The following is a 20724-nucleotide window of genomic DNA, read 5'->3' on the forward strand; positions in this document are numbered from 1 at the left end:
ATTTATAAATACTTGTACTTTCTTGATTGTGGTTGTTGTAGTTCTCCAAGTCTCAGCTCCATACAGTAAAACTGTCTTGACGTTCGTATTGAAGATTGTGACTGATATTGGTTGAAAGTTGTTTTGAGTTCCATATTTTCTTCAATTGTAGGAATGCGGCCCTTGCTTTGCCAATCCTCGCCTTTACTTCTGCATCTGATCCTCCTTGTTCATCGATGATGCTTCCCAGGTATGTGAAGGATTCTACATCTTCCAGAGTTTCGCCATCAAGTGTGATTGGATTGCTGTTCTCCGCTCTGAATTCGAGGACCTTGGTTTTCCCCTTGTGTATGTTGAGGCCTACTGATGCAGAGACTGCTGTCACACTGGCTGTCCTTATCTGCATTTGTTCGTGTGTATGCGATAGGAGGGCTAGGTCTTCTGCAAAGTCCAAATCGTCTAATTGATTCTGAGATGTCCATTGTATTCCGTGTTTTCCTTCAGATGTTGAGGTCTTTATAATCCAGTCGACCACCAGAAGAAAGAGGAAGGGAGAGAGTAAACAGCCTTGTCTGACTCCAGTCCTTACTTGGAATGTATCTGTCAGCTGTCCTCCGTGCACTACTTTGCACAGAGTTTTGCTGAACGGGATGAAAGACGCAGTAGACGCCCAACTTCGAGATTAACAAGCTGGATTCCGTAAGGATCGGTCGTTCACAGACCAAATTGCGACACTACGGATCATCGTCGAACAATCAGTTGAGTGGAACTCGTCACTGTACATCAACTTCATTGATTATGAAAAGGCATTTACAGTGTGGATAGGAGGACATCATGGAATCTTCTTCGACACTACGGAGTTCCTGAGAAGATTGTCAATAATATCCTGGTACTCCGCCTGTAGCTCTTCCAGAGTTACTGCCGACCCCAAGCCCGGGTAAAGGAGGAGGGTTGGGCATGGGGTTAGCGTCCCCATCCCGTAGAAAACTAACTCGCTAAAAAACGCTTACCAGGAAAAATTATTCAATTATGAATATACACTTCTTAAATATCATTCCATTGTGTTGACAAAATCTTTGGGAGGAAAAATCCATGTAGATATATTTGTAACTTTCCAAATCAGACTATTACACATGGCTTATAGGTTTTCATTGTGGTTCCAAGGTATGAGTTACTACTTTCTGTAATTTGTTGTATTACGTAATAACTGATAGGTTAGGTTTAGATATGTATGTTTGTACTGGTACTTCTATCTGTGAGTTATTTAGGTTTCTTAACGGTTGTGCTCCAGAAGGACCACTGCTTTGTATTTTACTTTATAACTGCGAGAAATGATCATCAAATCAAGTATTATGTTGAGGTTTCGGTTGGACGTGACGTTGAAGACTGACAGTAGCTTCACTGCATAGGTAGCTCAAGATGATAAACGTTGGTTTCGCCTGTCTACTTTATTTAAATGACTACAGTGGGAACCGAGGTTTATAAGTGATCTTTTGAAAACTGTTCTTAAAGATACGTGAGTTTGTTCATCGTTTCTTGTTCTTATGTTGCTTATCTCTTATTGCATAGGTAAGGATTTCAATATCGTTATGCAAAACTAAGTATTTCATAATATTTTTGGACTGTCTTTGGTGATAGAATACAAAACACACATTTCGATTAACTTAAGGTTCATCGACACATCTACTTAAACGGTCCATATTCTATCTAAAGCTGATCTAATTCAGTCGTTAACGTCGACAACGCGGAAGAACAAATCATTACAACTTATGATAACTGATTGAATTCCGAAAAAATAATTTTAGCTGAGTTCCGAAAAGTACCTGATTTGTTTAGAAGTTTCAAAGCCGTTGAATGCTAGTACCTTTCTTATAATTTTATCACTCTAAGTTTTTTTGAAATAAGTTTCCACAAGGATCCAGATGTTATCATTTAAGTATGTATTTCTTGAATATATTTATACTTAGAGGGGATAGTTAGGGTTAATTATCTCTGATGTGTGGGCGAGAATGATTGGTTGTCTGCTTAGTCGACATGTAGATAGTCTGGCAGGTGTCATACGAGTTATATATTCCCCTATCCTTATAATTGTTATTATTGATTGTTCATTGCTGTTGGATTGTGTCGGGTTTTGGTGTGGAAACATATTTGCGTTCTAGTCAGGCTAATCACGTGTTCTTGATCTGAGTTGTGTTGAAGTCCTGTAGAATAGACACTGGGAGGGAATCTAGTGTAGATATTCGTTCAAGGTAAATTTACGTCCCATACGTGTAAAACCAACAGTTATAACAATCTCTTCCCCTCATCCATACACTTTATAATGTCCTGTTGTATAAACTATAATTAGATGAAGTTATCTTCACCTAAGATATTTTTATTTTAAATTTTCGGTTGGACGTAATCCAATATAAGAAAAATTCATCCATAAGTAGCTTTGAACACTTAGAGAACGTACCATTATGTTTGGTTTGAGATTTTTCACCAGTACCTATATTAATTGCCTCCAAGATCCAACATAAGACTTGATAGTAATCATATTTTATCAAGTACCATATATTTCCCATTAATAGTAGTTGAGTACCACACTCAAACCGATTTACACATATCGTCAACATTCACCTCAATCTCGATAGTTTCATGAACTTGATCACAATGTTTCAATCTAGCAGAAAACTTGTTGATACCAGTTCATTAAATGTTTCGAAAATTGCTGTTGATATCGACGTTACGATTTTTTAAGCAATTAGTAGATTGTTTTACATCTTTCACATTATGCTAATTAATTCAAGGAAGATGATCCTTAGGGAATATGAATTACTCTTCTGGTTTAATTGGAATTGTAGATTACTATTGATTATTCATTTACCTATGTTTTGCCCGTCCCAAAAATCAGTGAGTAGAATTATACTACTTACTAGTACCAGAAAAAATATTATTGTTTAGAATTAACTAATACAAGCTGAGAATACGTAATTATTGAAAGCTTTCAAGCTGATTATACCACTTAGAGTCAATAATCTGTCCTGATAAAGGGTTTTACACCAGCTTGAAACAGCTGTTTAGTGTTCTCTGGTTCGTCAACTACCAGTTCGTAATCAAAAAGATAACTAAGTAGCCCTCTATTATGTTCCTTTACTGTACAGTATTCCATGGACATCATACTTCACTCAACTCTTACCAAACCTGGACAATATATATTTCAATAAATCCAAGCAACAAAAAGGTAGCAGTAAACACATCAGATCTTGTGCAGAATATATTTTAGAATATTCTGACACAAATTTGTCCGTTGATCGTGGTTGGTTGAAAGTGGACCGATCAGTACATTCTGTTTTCAGTGTCCAATAGTCAAGATTCCATCATGTAAATATTACCTACTTCAATTGTCAGGTAAATAAAAATATGGATTTTCATACTTTGCTGATCAAAATCAAGAATAATTCAAATGAACTTGATTACATTGATTTGCATAGCATTTGCTAACTTTAGGATAGAAAAATCCAGAGATGAAAAGTAATTTACTTTTTATTAATAAGAAGTAATTATAAAATCAACTTGATTCATTAGATTTTTCATTAACGCATAGAAAGAAAGAAAAACGATCCAAGCAATGAAGTGCATCGATTTCAGGAGAATTACTGATTTAATCAGTAATTTATTTATTGAACATTTTTTCTGCTTCTTTTTAGTTTCAAATATTTTACAAGATATATACTAGGCTTAGTTGTAAAGTGCAATCGATAAACGAACCTACCAGTCACAGCAAAAAACACCACAACACCACTTAGCTCTCTTTGACCTTGTAACCTGTGACTCTTCTAGGGTTATTGTTGGGCCCAAGCTAGGGTAAAGGAGGAGGGTTGGGCAAAGGGTCAGCAACCCCATCCCGTAGAAAACAACACTGCTAAAAAACCCTAACCAGATTAAACAATTTAAACCATTTTAACTCTGCTCTTCGAGTTCAAGGAAGAATTATGACGCCAAATGATGAAAGCCGAGATTCTCCGAATGTCACGTGCTCCTTCTAACAACTAGAGCACCAATTAATATAGGTACATGTAATGTTCAGACAATGTGGGAAAGCGGAAGGACCAGTTAAATAGCTGCGGAAATGAGGAGATACAATTCGATGATGCTCGGAATCATTGGAACCCATTGAACCCGAGCTGAACAGAAAAGGATAGATTCAGGAGAGATGTTTCTGTACTCTCGTCACAAGAAAGCTGTTCACACATTCAGGGAGTTGCTCTGATGCTGTCCAAGGAAACACAAAATGCACTTATAGGATGAGAATCTCATGGACCCAGGATCATCAAAGCATCATTCAAAATAAACAAGGAGAGAATCACAATGAATATTATCCAATGTTATGCACCCACCAATGACATCAATGATGACGATAAAGATCAGTTCTACGAGAGGTTGCAATCGACCATAGCTGAGTTTTCAGGGAAAAACATGACAATCCTAATGGGTGATGTAAACTCGAGAGTCGGAATGGACAACACCGGATATGACGGCATCATGGGACGACATGGACTGGGAGAAGGAAACGAAAATGGGGAGGAATTCGCAAACTTATGTGCATTCAACAAACTGGTTATAAGCGGCATAATATTCTTCCACAAACTCATAAATAAAGCTACATGGGTCTCACAGGACCACATTACACAGAATTAGATCGATCATATTTGCATCAGTGAAAAACTCACGAGGACAATGAAAGACGTGAGAACCAGGAGAAAAGCTGATACAACTTCGGATCACTACCTGGTGATCGCCAAGATGAAACAGAGGCTAAGGAAGCACTGGACAACCGGACAGACAGCACCACAAAGGTCCAATACAGCCATCCTTCGAGGAATTCAAAATAGCTCTCAACAACTGGTTCCAAGCCTTACAAGATCTACTGAAAGAAGAAGAAACTCCTATGGGGACAACCGGGAAGGGATCAAAGAAGCACTAACTTCAACGTGTCAGGAGGAGCTGTGATGCAAGAAGCATCATCATAAGGAATAGATCTCTATTGAAACCTTGCACAAGATTTAAGAAAGGAAGAACAAGAAGACAGCGATTAACAACAGCCGGATAAGAACAGAGACAATCAAGACACAAGCTGAATACACAGAAGCAAACAAGCAAGTGAAGAGGAGCACTACAGCCGACAAACAGAAACATGTGCAAGAGCTAGCAACGACAGGAGAAAGCTGCAAGGGAAGGAAATATGAGACAACTATATGACACGACGAAGAAACAATCACTAAGACTGAAGAACAAAGGAACAGATGGGTAGAACACTGAAAATCTCTCCAATATATCAACTTCATTGAATCCACCGAACATCAAGGCAACACACACAGACTTTTCTACACACGTCACACCACCGACGATCGACGAAACCGGGCTGATCATCAGACAAATCAAGAATGGTAAAGCAGCAGGACCTGACAATATACCAGCTGAAGCACTGGACCCAGACATAGAAGTAACTGCAAACATACTCCACATCCCATTCAGGAAGATTTAAAAGGAAGAACAAGTGAGGACAAACTGGAAAGAAGGGTATCTCATCAAGATACTAAAGAAAGGAGAGCTGAGCAAGTGTGATAACCACAGAGATATCACACTACTGTCGGTATCAGGAAACGTTTTCAACAGTGTTACTGAACCGGATGGAAGATTCAGTAGACGCTCAGTCTCGAGATCAACAGACAGGATTCCGCAAGGATTGGTCATGCCCAGACCAAGTCGTGACAATATGGATCACTGTTGAACAGTCAATTGAATGGAACTCGTCACTATACATCAACTTCCTTGACTATGAGGTGTTTGACAGTGTGGATAGAAGGACCTTATGGAACCTTCTTCGACACTATGGTGTATCTGAGATGCTAAACATCACACGGAATTCATACGACGGACGGAGGACAGCTGACAGACGCATTCCAAGTGGGGACTGGAGTCAGATAAGGCTACTTTGTCTCTCTCTGCTTCTCCTGGTGGTTGACTGGGTTATGAAAATCTCCACATCTGAGGGGAAGCACGGAATAGAAAGAAAATCTGGAATGCAACTAGACGATTTGGACTTCGTAGATGACCTGGCCCTTCTATCCCATACATATAAACAAATGCAGATAGCGACAACCAGTGTGGCAGAAGCCTTTTCATCAGTAGGCCTCAACATACACAAGGGAAAAGCAAGATCCTCAAATACAATACAACACCAAATCTATTACACTTGGCGGAGAAACTATTGAAGGGGTGGAATCTTTCATGTACACCAAAATCAGAATCTTCAATATGAACGTCAAGAAAGTCCTATTGTACAGAAGTGAAATTTTAAGAACTACGACATCCATCATTAAAAACGTATGGATACTCATAAACAGTTTTCCACACAAGACGTCTTATATCCGTTGGCCGGATACCATCAGCATCAATCTACTACGGCATAGAACAAACCAGATGCCGGCTGAAGAGGAAGTTACGAAGGACACTGGAAGTGGGTAGGATATTCATTGAGAAAACCATCACTGCATCACGAGGCAAGCCGTAACCTGGAATCCTGAAGGGAAACGAAAAAGAGAATGGTCAAAGAACACACTGCGTCGAGAATTGGAATCAAGCATCAAAAGGGTGAATAGCAACTGGACACGATTGCCCAGGACAGAGTTAAATGGAGAATCCTGGTGAGTGGCCTACGCTTCACCACGAAGGTTAACAGGAATAAGTAAGTAATGTTATCCATGTCATTCTTTTTTTCCTGTTTAATAGACTGTACTAGTTAATAGAAACATATGGTTTATCAAGCCATATAGTTTATTTGTTCTGATTTGGGCTAAGACTTTGTACTTGACAGTCTGTGGAACAGTTTAAAATTTCATCTGCAGGAAGCTACTTCCTACAATTGTATTTATGATTACTTTAGAAAACTAATTTATGGGTAATTCTAGTCGAAACTTGATTAAATCATAATTACAGTTAATAATTTTCATTGGACATTGATCAATGGATGTAGTTTGACATGACCTTTACTCTCATTCTCATAAGTAATCGACATTATAAATAAAAATAATATATTTGTGATATCCCATTGAGTAGAAAAATGAGACTTTCTGACGTTTCGTTACTCGATGTAAGCCACTTCTTCAGAAAATATATAGCCAAATCATATTTTGATTTGGTTACAAATATATTCGTTTTATTTATAACAACCTACTCAATGCTCAATTTATTTGAAATTATCATGTCAAACCTTGGTAATGATACGTATATAATCGACGTTATATTGATTGTTAAGATGTAAATAGCTTTCTATTAATTGTACTTAATATTATCTAGGAATGTAGTAGAAACTTGTAAAAAGAAACCATATAAAGTTTTAAGTGTTAAAGTAATATATACATTATGTAAAACCCTTCATAAGTAGATAGTTTATCATGTTTTTGTGTGCGGGCTGAGATACCGCCCGGGTGCCCAAACCGAAGCAGGTGGTTATCTTAGAGGGCCACATCCAGAGCCTTTGACCTAAAGGTCTGACCCACAAGACAATGGAGCATCGTGAGGAGATGCCATTCCGTGGTAGCCGGTGAACAACCATTGGTTCATACGCCATTTGTTCCCTCAGGATACTCGAGCCCATGTGCACCATTGGTTTGGGATCCGGTTAGAGCGCCGGACATTCGCTTTTCGTCCTCTTGATTTCGTAAACAACAGTAATGCCACGAGAAGGCAGTGAGTAGGACTTCCCTGGCAGGGGCTGTATATGCGTGGCCATGTGAGGGTATCTCAAGAGGGAGGGCGAACCCATCCCGCTCTCGGCCATACCAGAGCATTCGAGGGGCCTGGAGAAAGACTTCTCGACCTTGAGTTGGTTGGTTCGCCAGTATGTAGTGTATGCTATTTAAGTCCATCAACATAAGTAGTAGGTAACACCAGTCGGAAGTGGAAATTCTGGAGGCGGAAGGCTAAGGAGATCGAGTTGAAGAGAAGGGAAGATAGAAAGGAATTTTGAAGTTGAAGAATCAGACAGAATGTGAATGACAAATGATGGATGTTTGCAAATGAATTATTCAGTGTATAGTTCTTATATTTTATCAAGACACTGTGATTTTGTATTAAAACACATTGGTTGTCCCCACCCGAGTGTTCATCTATTACAAGTATAGTATACTCTTACTGTGTAACTATTATCATCAAAAAGTCAATATATATATATTTTTTAATTCAGCAATATATTATTACATGAGAGATAAAGAAGGGAGACTTTACAGTATGCAAAAATAATTGCCCTCTAACACAACATAAATTTATCACAATCCAATATAAAAATGGAAAGTGAATATGTACACATTAGTTTTCAACAGAACGACATCAAGGAAAAACATACCTAATTATCATTGGGATAATAATCAAGTTGATAATGATATTTCATAAGAGCATAGCACAGTCGATTGTGAACCAACCATAAAGCATAATTGTTTCATAGTATTATCCTTACTGTGATTATCGGTTAGTTTACCTATAAAATCGGCATATTGTAAATTAAAACTACTATTAATTGGTTGAGATTTCCTCATCGTGATATTTGATGGCAAATAAGACATTGTCCAATCTGATTGATTTGAATGGAAAACTGTTGGATAATTTTGATTATTGTTATTATTATCATTGGTATTACTGTCACCGAGTAGTAGAAATTCATCAGATGAATTAGTCTGAATTAGAATCATGTTGAAAAAGTTTTTACCTTTTAAAATCTTATTATCATTATCGTCACTATTAGGATTATTCGTATTAAATTTAGAATTCCATAATCGTGTTTTCTCAGTTAGTTCTTCCTCATCTTTTTCAGATAAACTGAATGATTCTTTGTCTTCTTTGAAGTTTTCTTCTTCAACCATATTATTATTATGTAACATTGATGGGTGTATTGGCCATGCCTTAATATTTGATCGCATTGTAGTTGTACAATAGACGCCAACAGCAGCGGAACTAGAAGATAGATCATTATGTGATATTAACCAATCACATGAACTAGCCACTGATTCTGAATTGAACATCTACAGATGAATGGATGGAAAAAAACGACAAATCAAATGGATTAATATCGCAAATTAGAAAATGAAATAATCAAGAAGTGATCAATCGCAATTTGAACAGATTATTATTAGTTAAGCTATCGGTTGTGATTATGGGTGGTACAGGTTCAAATTCAATAGTAAGTATTTAGTTACTCAGGATTATGGATATCTTGCTGAAGCAGGTGACAACTAGCACGAAAACTAGATACAGGAATTTGTATCAGTTACTTCCAAGCAGGATATGTATATCTACTGAATGGTCACAGAGTAGTAATCAATTTTAAGTTTGTCTAGTCCGTAGTACTGATCGAGTTCTTCCGATCAAACAGTGAATTGCGATATCGAGCTACTTAGGCTAGCGGTCAAAACATAGTGACTTGGTTGATAAAATTCGATCAGGACTAAGGACTACTGTAATATCACATTTATCAGTATTCAGTGGTCTACTAGTGTAGAGATAATTGCAGCTATAGTTATTAAAAGAAACTTGACAGTAATTCATTGAAAATAAAGTAGTTTCTAAACCTTTTCTTATTTAAATTAACATAAGATAGGTCGTGGCTACTGAATTATTTTTCCAGTGGGGCCTTTTGAGATCAATGGATAAATGATAAGACCGAAATCAAATGCCATCTTACGGTGAATAAATAAGTCTTGGTTAGATTATGCTAACAGTTAGAAAGGGTTATTTGATACTATTAGTGATTGAATCAAAATGATATTTGATTAATGGCTATTTGTTGTAAATTAAGTGATAGAGGAAAGAATGGGTAGACGGTAAGTCGGTAGTTCAATTTGGCTTATGATTCCGACTTATTTCTTATTTCAAGGATCACACCAGTAACTAGCATTATGAACTAGTCTACGTAAAATTTCCCAAAACAAATTCAGTAATATTCAACAATGAAACATAAATAACTTCTCATAAATTTTCTTACTCAACACCAACAAACATTTCAAGTTTGTAGGACGTAAGAAGAATCAAAGTAGAAATCCGTTCTTGACGTAATAATTGGCACTCATTAGCAAGATACATATGCAACTGCAATGGAAATATTGTCTCTTTATGAACTCGAGCCTAAGTTAGCATCAGTCAAAGGTGTCTTTAATGAGCCGATCGGCTCGCAATTCCTTCTACGTAGGAATGACTTAAGTATAATCTGATCGGTTACTGGTATCTAACGCCACACTGTATAGTTAGTACTCAGTACTGACTCGATTCTATCGAGCAAAGTTTCAAATTGTCAGATATTGACAATTTTCAGTGGATGATAAAGTCTAAAAATCCCATTATGAACTTATTTCAAAGTGACCTTGATTATATTTACCGATTAGAAACAAATTTAATAGGGAATAAAAAATCAATGCAGGTTCCTTGAGTTTAGATTTGTGAATAAAACCATCAATTAAATTACTTCCGAGAGACTTGGTGGTATTACACCTATTGGGATGCCTTTTTAAAAATTTATTTAGCACATTTCTAGGAGGGATTAGTCGTCTAATTCAGTGGAATGTTCCCTAAACACATATAAAAGGATACCTGAAACAGGATATATATATATATATATATATTGATGGAGTTTTGTTCTCTGAGCTGGATGGTCTGATCGATGAAAGCATCGTTCTTCTGAACGACATCATCAGCAAAAACATCAGGTAGAAGTAATCACAATTGATTGATCACTGGGTGGTGATCAATCTCATGCTTGTCTAGTCCCTATTAGTGCAGATCGAATGCTATCGAATGCTATCGTCTCTGACTGTGAAGCTGGGTGACACGAGATCGAATCCGCCAGGGAGCACCAGTTCCCTCAAGATTACAGGTACACCTTGCTGACGAGTGCCAAGTAGCACGAAACCCGGGTCCAGGGTTTCCTGTTGACTACCTCCAACCACCATCTAATCAGGTAGAAGTCTTCTACCTGATGTCGTTCAGAAGAACGATGAAAGCTCCATGACCAAACTATTCAGCTCAGAGAACAAAACTCCATCAAAATCATCCACCTGAGCTACAAATCTTCCCCACCATTTCAAAATATATATATGATGGTTTTGAGTTTTACATCAAAAACATTATTGCCAACTAGGATTCACACTAATGAGCTGCTCCTGATAAAATAACAATTACTTTATGTCCTCCTTCATTGCCAGCCTCGAAAGATAACATGAGAAGTTATTTCCAATTTAAACTCACATATAAAAGAGAATTATCCTGTGAAATTGCCTCTGCATTCATATCATACAAGCATATTACGCCATCTTCAGAACAATCCATTAGGCGTAGATAACCAGGAACAGAAGTAGGGTCGAATTTTACATCAACAATATCATCTGGATGTAAATCTTTAATAATGCCCAACGGAGATGATAAATTTCGTGTGTCCCAATAAACTAATTGAGCTGTTTCCTCATCGTATTCACTAATATTTCTGGAGTTATATTTTCGACGTTTCTTTTTCAATCTGTAAACTTCTGTACCACAACAAATTAGACTGCCATCTGCACTGATAGAACAACAAGTGAAAGGTACATTCATAAACTGTTTATAAGACTGGATAGTGGGCTGTTTTGTTATTAAAGAAAAAAGTCAAGACAGTTTTCCATTAATATATGGATGAAAGAAAAAAATAATATATTATTAACAGTATGAATAGTTAATATAAATCACTGACAAAATTGTATCTGAATGTAACGCATGAGGTCCGTATGATTGGAGTAGATAATTTAAAAATATTGATATTAAAATTAACTTCAATCTTAGGTGGCGACGGGGTAGAAAAAAATTCTGAACCCTCAATCTTCAACGTCAGCCTGTAATTGGACGAAATTCAGTCTAATTATTTCGAGGAATCAGCATACAAAATTCTCGCCGGTGTCCTTCAACGACATCGATTGTTAATTAGTCATTACCGCGCTGATTCAGAAAATGGCTATCTCTTCCGATCAATTGCAGTTGCTATTTGAGCGACAACAGCGTTTCGAAAATAGCCAGTTGAATGTTTTAGACAATTTACGCACACAGCTGCTAAATCATCCATGTTTTGGAGATGTGACAGAAGTTGATAAACTAATTCCTAACTTGCATACAGAGCTGGAAAATGAATGCAGAACGTATGAATGTGTCGATAAAAGCCTCTACGAATCCTTGACGAGCAGTAGTGTAAGCGAAGCAGTAGCAGTCATTCACGATCCTCCCAGTGGTCCAGAAATGTCCATTTCAGAGACATGCCATGTCGTGGGTTCAAATCCCATCGCCCACGAAGAGACAGAAAATGGATCAAGCAGCATTAGATGGAGCTCATCATTCCAGAACAAAAAGTTCTGATGAATCTACTTATTGGAGTTCTCTAGTTGTTTTATCAAATATGAGTTATCTTAATGACTCATCTGCTTTTGATCAAATTTCTTACAAAAATGAGAAAAATTTGTCGGATGCACCAAACGATGATTAAGAACCTAATAAAATTTTGATAGATGCTGATTGTTCTAGTGACCGACTATCTACTAATGAGATTTTCAAGAAATTTGATGACAATGTTCCAGAAGAATCAAACTTTGATGACCTCAAATCAAGCGACGTTGATCCTCACCATTTAATCACCTTTAGTAAATTCTCTGTTCAATGTGACAAATACGTTTTAAATAAAGTCAAATCAATTGTAACTTGGGAATATGAGGATCCAACACTGTTTTGTTGGGGAGGATAAACCCGGATCTTCAAAAAGGGGAGGTGTTATATCCCGATGAGAATAATGAATGCTGATTTTCGGGATCCATTTATGGACCAATACTGAGTATATTTTTATCGTGTAATTGTTATGTAACTAAACTGTTTATATTCATGTCCCTGTTATTATGAGTTTTATTTTGACCTATGAACTATTATTATACGTTTCACCATTCTTGAATTATTCTCTGTCTGTTAATCACTACCTCCCTCATTCACAGCCACTTTTGGCCAAAAACTGTACAAATGTTATTTTCTATTTTATGGTACGTTGTGGTCTGTTTGATTGGTATATAAACCCCGTATGTTTGAAAATAAATGATCCATATTGCAGAGGCTGAAACTGGTGTTCTGGACTTAACTGGCTGGGCTAGACAGGGAGCGAGACCAATTAGGACTCTAGGCTGCTCGCACTTGTTTTATGCGTCACTGGTTCGATCGATAATTCGCTGCTCTCTGACTGGCAGTATCGTTGCGTTAACCATAACAGGGCACACAGTTTCACAAGTTATAACAAAGTGATAAAAATATTGGAAAGTTGTTGTTATAAGGATCGCACCAGGACAATTGCAACTTTTAATGTCTAGTAACAAGAAACCATAAGCCGTTAAAAGTATGAGAGCGGTCGTCACTTCTCGGCTGCCCACACTGTGGAAGGGTTCTTCTGGAGGCACCTAAAAAAATTGGATTACGGGTGGTCTTATTGACTTGAGAGTGTGACCACAGTGCCCAAGGGACAACTACTTGAGGTCGGTCACACACGAATTTTTTGTGAGTAATTTTCGTGTTGGCTCCGTATTTGTTGAGACCTTACCGCCAGAGACGGATATCCGTAGGACAAGGCGAGGTGTGCATTTTTAGGATCGACCTTTTCTAATCCCACCCCTCCTTGTGGAAAGGCAGCACCGCTATTATACTGGTTGTCTGAAGAAAACACCTTACTCCCGTCACACCTCCGTACAGTCAGCAGTACGACTTTGCTCTCAGATCTTGGGTTTGCTACTTTTAGTCTTACCGCTCTTCAATCGACCTGCCTGGAATGGTAAAACATTGGGGAACGATTGTTCCAGCCAGTATAGCCCGACTGGTTCATCACAATATCTAAGCCCTACCACCATTTCAAGGTAGCTGAAACGGTTGGGAAGCTGTAAGCACCATTTATACTTGTCCAGTTTCGATAAACAGGGCGTATCTGTAATTGTCGAAGTATTAATGCTCTTATTTGCCATGAATAGAAATGTTACCACTAGATTATTTAAACCAAAACAAAATCATGTTACAACTAGATTTCTTTAAAAAAAGCCAATAAATGAATAACTGATCAGTGTTTGAACTTATACATTTGAACTGTTCCCTCCACTGTGAGATATGTCGCACAAAAAAGTGAAAACAGTGATGAAACTCAAGTTTAAAGTATTTTACTGACTGACTGAGAACATCTAACATTCAACCAGTATACTATATAACGTACTCCCATTTGGACTAGTGAATACAAACACAGTATCGTTCGATTGCTAAACCCCAATCAGTAATTATAAACTGTTGTGACTTTAAACCCGGATAGTTATCACGTGATTTATTCGCCAATCGAAATACGACTTATTCAATCTTAGCACTGTGCTAAAACAATGACGTTCGACCGGCATGAACAGCCTAGTATCCTTATTGGTCTTTTGTTTGCCTAGCTCGTCCAGTTGAGTCCAGAACGCCAACAACAGCTTCTACTATGCGAATCATTTATTTCAAACATACTTGGTTTATATACCAGCCACACAGACTGTATCCCACCATAAAATAAGAAATAACATTTATACAAGATCAAGCCAAAAAGTGGCTGTGAACATGTGAAACTGTAGTTAATAAACTGAACATAACTGAAGAACAGTAAATCGCATAATAATCTATAGGTCAAAATGAAGCTTACAATAAAAGGAATATAGACATACATAATCTAGTCACTGAACAGTTAAACAATATATATATATATATATATATATATATATATATATATATATATAATATTAGACTATTAATAGTTCTCTGAAGTTACCCGTAATTTAACCTTCACTAGGATATAACACTATAATTTGGTAATCTGTGTTCAATTTTAACTTTTAAGATAAATATAAGTGAACAGAACTGATAGTATTTACAAGTCTATGACCTAATAGTAGTTTCATTAGTGACAATTCTGTCGTTGGTGAACAAGTTATTCAGAAGACAGTAAAGCTGATAGTGATTACGGACAATCTACTTATCAAGTCTAAATGGCATTTGATAATCAGAGTGAGCTTTAATTTACATATATTGGTTGTTTGAATCTTTACACTAATGTATGTTTAGGACTGCAATTGATCACTTTCTTTAAGTATGTGTGCATCTTGTGATTATTGCCTCTATACTGCCACTAAGTTTCAAGCATTTTTAGACAGGGATGGATGGCTAGCAGTGGAATTCAGGACGCGCGTTTTGTCTCATCTGGGAACCGTCGGGTGAATGTACCAGCATCGCAGAATTGGCGTTCACTCCGAGACAACTCAGCTCTTTGATCCACGTGCATTCCAGATAGGACGAAACATGAGTCCTGAATTCCACTGCTAGACAATATCCATTTCAGAATAACCTGTGTGTGAAATAAGTTATGATATATATAACTCCAACTGAAGCCTTTCAAGGGTTAATGCTGGTTGCAAATCAGGATAGAGAAGGATTTGAAGCGAGGTTAGCAACCTCTTCCCGTAAAGAAGGCCTTACTAAATAAAATTCTAGCAAGGAAGAATCAGTTAAACTATATAAACTCTACCATGTGAACTCAAGGGTCATCATATACAAGAGTTATGATACCTTGTAATGAAAGCTGAGATTCTTTGGAATTCACAGAACCACGCCTCTTCTGAAAATCAGAGCAACATTTAATATAGGTGCAAAGAATCTTCATATAGGGGAATGGAATGACCATTCAAGTAGACGCGGAAATGAGAAAATACACTCTGGCTCTTCTTGGAATAAGTGTAACCTATTAGACACAAGCTAGAAAGAAAAGGTTACCATCGAGAGAGTTGATGTTGTACTCTGATCATGAAGAAGAAATTGCTTCGCACACACAACGACTTGCACTGATAATGTTTAGAGAAGCACGAAAAGCATTTATATGATCCTTCAAAACAAAGAAAAAGGGAACCACAATGAATGTTATCCAGTGCTATGCACCCACCAGGGATAGCAATGAAGACGATAAAGATCAATTTAATGAGAGACTGCAGTCTATTGTAGAGAAGTGGCTATGAAAGGACTCGATTATCCTGATTTATTTACTTATTTGTTTATCTGAACACATAAATATTGGTACAAGAGGGCATCAAATATATATGTACCACACAAATTAATTATATTTGTGTGAGAGCTGTGATACTGCCCAGGTGCCCAGACCGAAGCAGGTGGTTATCTTAGGGGGCCACATCCAGAGCCTTTGACCTAAAGGTCTGACCCGCAAGGCAATGCCATCCCGTGGAAGCCGGTGACCAACCATTGGTTCATACGCCATTTGTTCCTTCAGGATACTCGAGCCCATGTGCACTATCGGTTTGGGATCCGGTTAGAGCGACGGACATTCGCTTTTCGTCCTCTCGATTTCGTAAACAACAGTAATGCCACGAGAAGGCAGTGAGTAGGACTTCCCTGGCAGGGGCTGTATACGCGTGGTCGTGTGAGAGCATTTCGAGAGCCATACCAGGGCATTTGGGGACAAGTGAAAACCTTGGGTAAAGTTGGATGATTTAGGGTTTGCAAATGATATAGCCCCTCTATTTCATACACATTTACAAGTGAAAAACAAAATCCTGAAGTATAACGTAGTGAGAACCAACCCAATCACATTATGAAGGAGCTCTGGAAGAGGCGGAAAGTTTTATGCAACTGGGTAGCATCGTCGATGAACAAGAAGGATCCGATGCAGGTGTGAAGGCAAGGATTGGCAAACTAACGACAGGATTCCTACTATCGAAGAATATATGGAACTCAAAACAACTGTCAGCCAACATCAAAGTCAGAATCTTCAATATGAACGTCAAGAAAGTCCTATTGTACAGAAGTGAAAATTTAAGAACTACTATACCCATCATTAAAAACGTATGGATACTCATAAAGTTTTCCACACAAGATGTCTTATATCCGTTGGCCGGATACCATCGGCATCAATCTACTACGGCATAGAACAAACCAGATGCCGGCTGAAGAGGAAATTACGAAGGACACTGGTAGTGGGTAGGATATTCGTTGAGGAAATCATCAGTGCATCACGAGCAAGCCCTAACTTGGAATCATCAAAGGCAAAAGGAATAGAGACAGACCAATCAACACATTGCGCCAGAAGCTGTAGGCAGATATCAAAATAAAAAAATAGCATCCGGCAACAACTGGAAAGAATACAAGATCGAGTAGGTTGAATGTCCCTGACCGGCGGCTTGTGCCGCACGAGGAGTAACAGACGCATGTACGAAAGTAAGGTTATATGTAACTTGGTAGGCATATTGTCCTAAATTTTTGTTTTAAGTAAGTGACGAATTTTAATTATCATTCGCAAACTTATTATAATAATACTTTATAATAAAGTACAGGTTTATGTATTAGCCAGAATTGGTGGTTGGAGATATACTATTCCAAAGACTGAAGTCTTGGGTCAATGACCCAGTAACAGTAATTTGTGGACTTGAGGTTGTAACCTATTTTGTCCTTTTGAAAAATAAACAATTCAGATGTTGAATTCTGAGGACATCTTTACAATTGAACAAGAAACACATCACGTACCTGTGGAATGTTATCTCTTATATCCCATATCTGGACATCTTTATCGGAACAACATAGTAACGAAGATATTCCAGGTGAATAGTCGATATCCACAAGATTTGTTTCAGTAGGTATCTTTTTGCTGTCATTATTTGTTTGCATTGATGGTAAATGAAGTGAATGCAATTGAAATCCTCTAACTTCATATACCATATCATGATTATTATGAGTAACAAGAATATTGTCACTGTACTTTTGAGGTAAATGGCCCACAATATTTAACATATTGTGCTGAGGAAATGGTAACTTGTTGAGAAACAAAACTGTAAGGATTAAGAGTTAATAAAAACATTTGAGGTTAGTGATAAACTTCAGAATAGATATCTATACAATAGGATTTATTTTGATTCAATAAAGAACTGGGAAACTGTGACAAGAAAAACAAGTATTTACAAGAACATAACCGGATTTTTCCAAATCCTTACGAAAATTGAGGTGAACGTTTATCATGAATACGGTTAAAACAATCATTCATAAATATGAAAGTCATACATTATTTCGACTGGATGAACTCCAGTTTGTATCATGGATTATGATTTAACGAATGATGCATAGCCTGAGGACTGTTTAAATCAATTAAATAGAATGCTTATCGATAGGTGATACACAGTTATACGACATATGACAAATGTTTATAAGAAAGGACAATTGGTGCAAATTTCGGATTGGACTAAGGTTAAAAACAAGACAGTAAGAAGATTAGGTTTCTCTTTAGTATAATGAAATATTCAAATAGAAACAGTAAGATACAAAATAAACATAGTTATACACCATAGGGATTGAAGGATATGAATTTTGTAGGTCACTCACTGGCTAATGCGATTACGAAAAGGCTGTCAGGTTGTTTAAACTTGTTACTACCAGAAAAATGTCAAGAAAAACTTTTTTGCAGTAGTAACAAGCAAAATAGTACATTTTTCTCAAGACTCAACGGACGAGTATACTGTATACTTAGGAAGTTCGCCTTTAATTCCCCAAGTCAATCAAATCATCTGAGTACAAAACATGAAACAAAATAGTGGTTTGGATGAGAACGATTTATTATTAATTTTTACATGAGTAGTGGTCAATAATGTTTGCATAGGAAGATCGGAGAAACGTCAACATCGAAGATGACAGAAAAATTAATTGTCGTCAACCATCATCTAAAAAATAATTAATGAGTGGTTTGCGTACATATGTGAAGAAAACTTAGTCCCGACGAGATGCTCATATATTTCAATGTTGAGACGCTACATTCAATTAGTTTCAACATACTCGATGCAAGCGAGAAGCTTGATATGGGTTCAAAGAACATTTATTTACTGATCAGTATAAGTGAATGTAACCCAATTTATAATTTACTCAAGTCAGCGATTTTTCCTAAGAATGATCAAATTCTTTCCCGAAAATTCACCCAAAATTACCCGGAATTTTTTAAGCAAGGAAAAACATGGTTTTACGAAAGGTCTATCATGCGGGAGAAGATTGGGTTGCAGTGAAAGACAGAAATATTACAGTGAATGTAACTCTCATAGATCTGAATAAAGCCGTTGAGTCTCTCGGCGATACTATAATTTATGGACGACCTTTGAACGAATCTTAGGTGGACTTGATAAGTGTTAACCAATCAGCAAACAGTCAGTAGAGTAATAATATATTATGCAAAACCAAAGAAATAATGTGGATACATTTCTTATACATGGTTCAAAAAACTTGTCAAGGCTAGAAAAAGGTTCAGAGGTTCTAAAATCGTAATGCATGAAGTAGAGGAAGTCATCCATATAGCTAGAGAACAGTTGACATCTGGAGCCATGATAAAGTTTCAAAAACTTTTTCAGCCTCGACCACATAGTTTCAATATTGTTTGTGTGCACTCCAGTTGTCTAGTACACAAAATACCAATAGCGGATAACGACACGATGTACAAAACCAAGCCCATGCAGGAGTCTGTACGCTCTCCAATCATCCGTATATATTGTAGTGCCTGGCTACAGCCAGTGTTACTGGTGATTTTATTATCCAGTTCTCAATAATTATCATGATTTGCTTTAGTTAGGAATTATATATAGGGTTTTCATCACGAACTGATATCAGCTATAATGCCAGAAATCTACTTAGCCAAATAGATAAAAAGCTTTCGCGCCAAAATCCGAGATCCGTTATCTTATACCTACTCGATTCGTCCACAAATTATGGTCTCACCGTTTTATTTGTTATAAACGCTCAACTATCACGTTTTGTACAAAATCCCCTGTGAATCGATCGCACGTTAGCATTGTAAAACGTGTAATCAGCAGTCACTGGAAGACGAGAAGACCTAAAGCCACAACACACACAATGTTAACTGAACTCTCTACACCACAGAAAGAACGAGGAATGGAGGCCAATAGACGTTTATTTTAAAAATCAAAATCCGTGGGTTCTGTACAGAAAGACAGCTAGTTTACAAAACGGTCTTATGAGTCATCCTGTAAGTTCAGTGCGTGTAGGGCTTGCTCTTCTTCTTCTAAAGCGTTTATTCTTGCTTGCCCTGCAATAGAAGGAAAACAAAATCTATTAACAACATCATACATGATGATTTTAATCCCGTTACAGCATTATGCACTGAACTTGGCGCTGTGACCTTGAAATATCTAAGACGCTTTTGATTGGCTTGTCCATAAGTTGCTTGTCAAGGTAACTCAAGAATCGTTCAAAATTCGTCCACAAATTATAGTCTCGCCAAGTTTTTAAATCATGTAAAAGAAGAATATCCACTATAATTCATTACTTATTTATAATATATTTTCACTTTATACTAACTGTCTTCTGATTGGCTAATAATTATCAAGGTCATTTAAGATTCGTTCAAAGGTCGTCCCTAAGTTAGAGTCTCGCCGGTTGTATACAATGATGCACAACATTTCTTCACCTATTACTGATTTGAGTACAAATGTAAAGCTGTTACTAGCGAAGTTCAGTGAACGCGAACATCTGCATCCATCCGATTGCTGACTATCAAGTCAGCAGTTCCCTTTGTCATCTGAAGAGGAACTGCAGATGCTGGACACTGGTTTGCAGCAGAAAGAAATCAGGGACAGATTTGTAAGTCAACAACATTAATTGAAT

General features: G+C 37.2%; 1 protein-coding gene across 1 annotated transcript in view; it reads right to left on the minus strand.

Moving 5' to 3' along the window:
- Positions 1-8390: 8390 nt before the first annotated feature.
- MRPL3_1 (54S ribosomal protein L3) overlaps positions 8391-20724 on the minus strand; it is a gene marked incomplete at both ends in the record, with an annotated part of 34284 nt that continues 21950 nt past the window's right edge. Inside the window, 3 exons of the mRNA XM_012941090.1 lie at positions 8391-9041; positions 11257-11625; positions 17596-17897. Of these exons, the coding sequence (XP_012796544.1) occupies positions 8391-9041; positions 11257-11625; positions 17596-17897 (1322 nt within the window). The remainder of the gene's footprint in view (positions 9042-11256; positions 11626-17595; positions 17898-20724) is intronic.

This window comes from Schistosoma haematobium, chromosome 6 (genome assembly GCF_000699445.3).
Source record: "Schistosoma haematobium chromosome 6, whole genome shotgun sequence".
NCBI classification, from domain to species: Eukaryota; Metazoa; Platyhelminthes; class Trematoda; order Strigeidida; family Schistosomatidae; genus Schistosoma; species Schistosoma haematobium.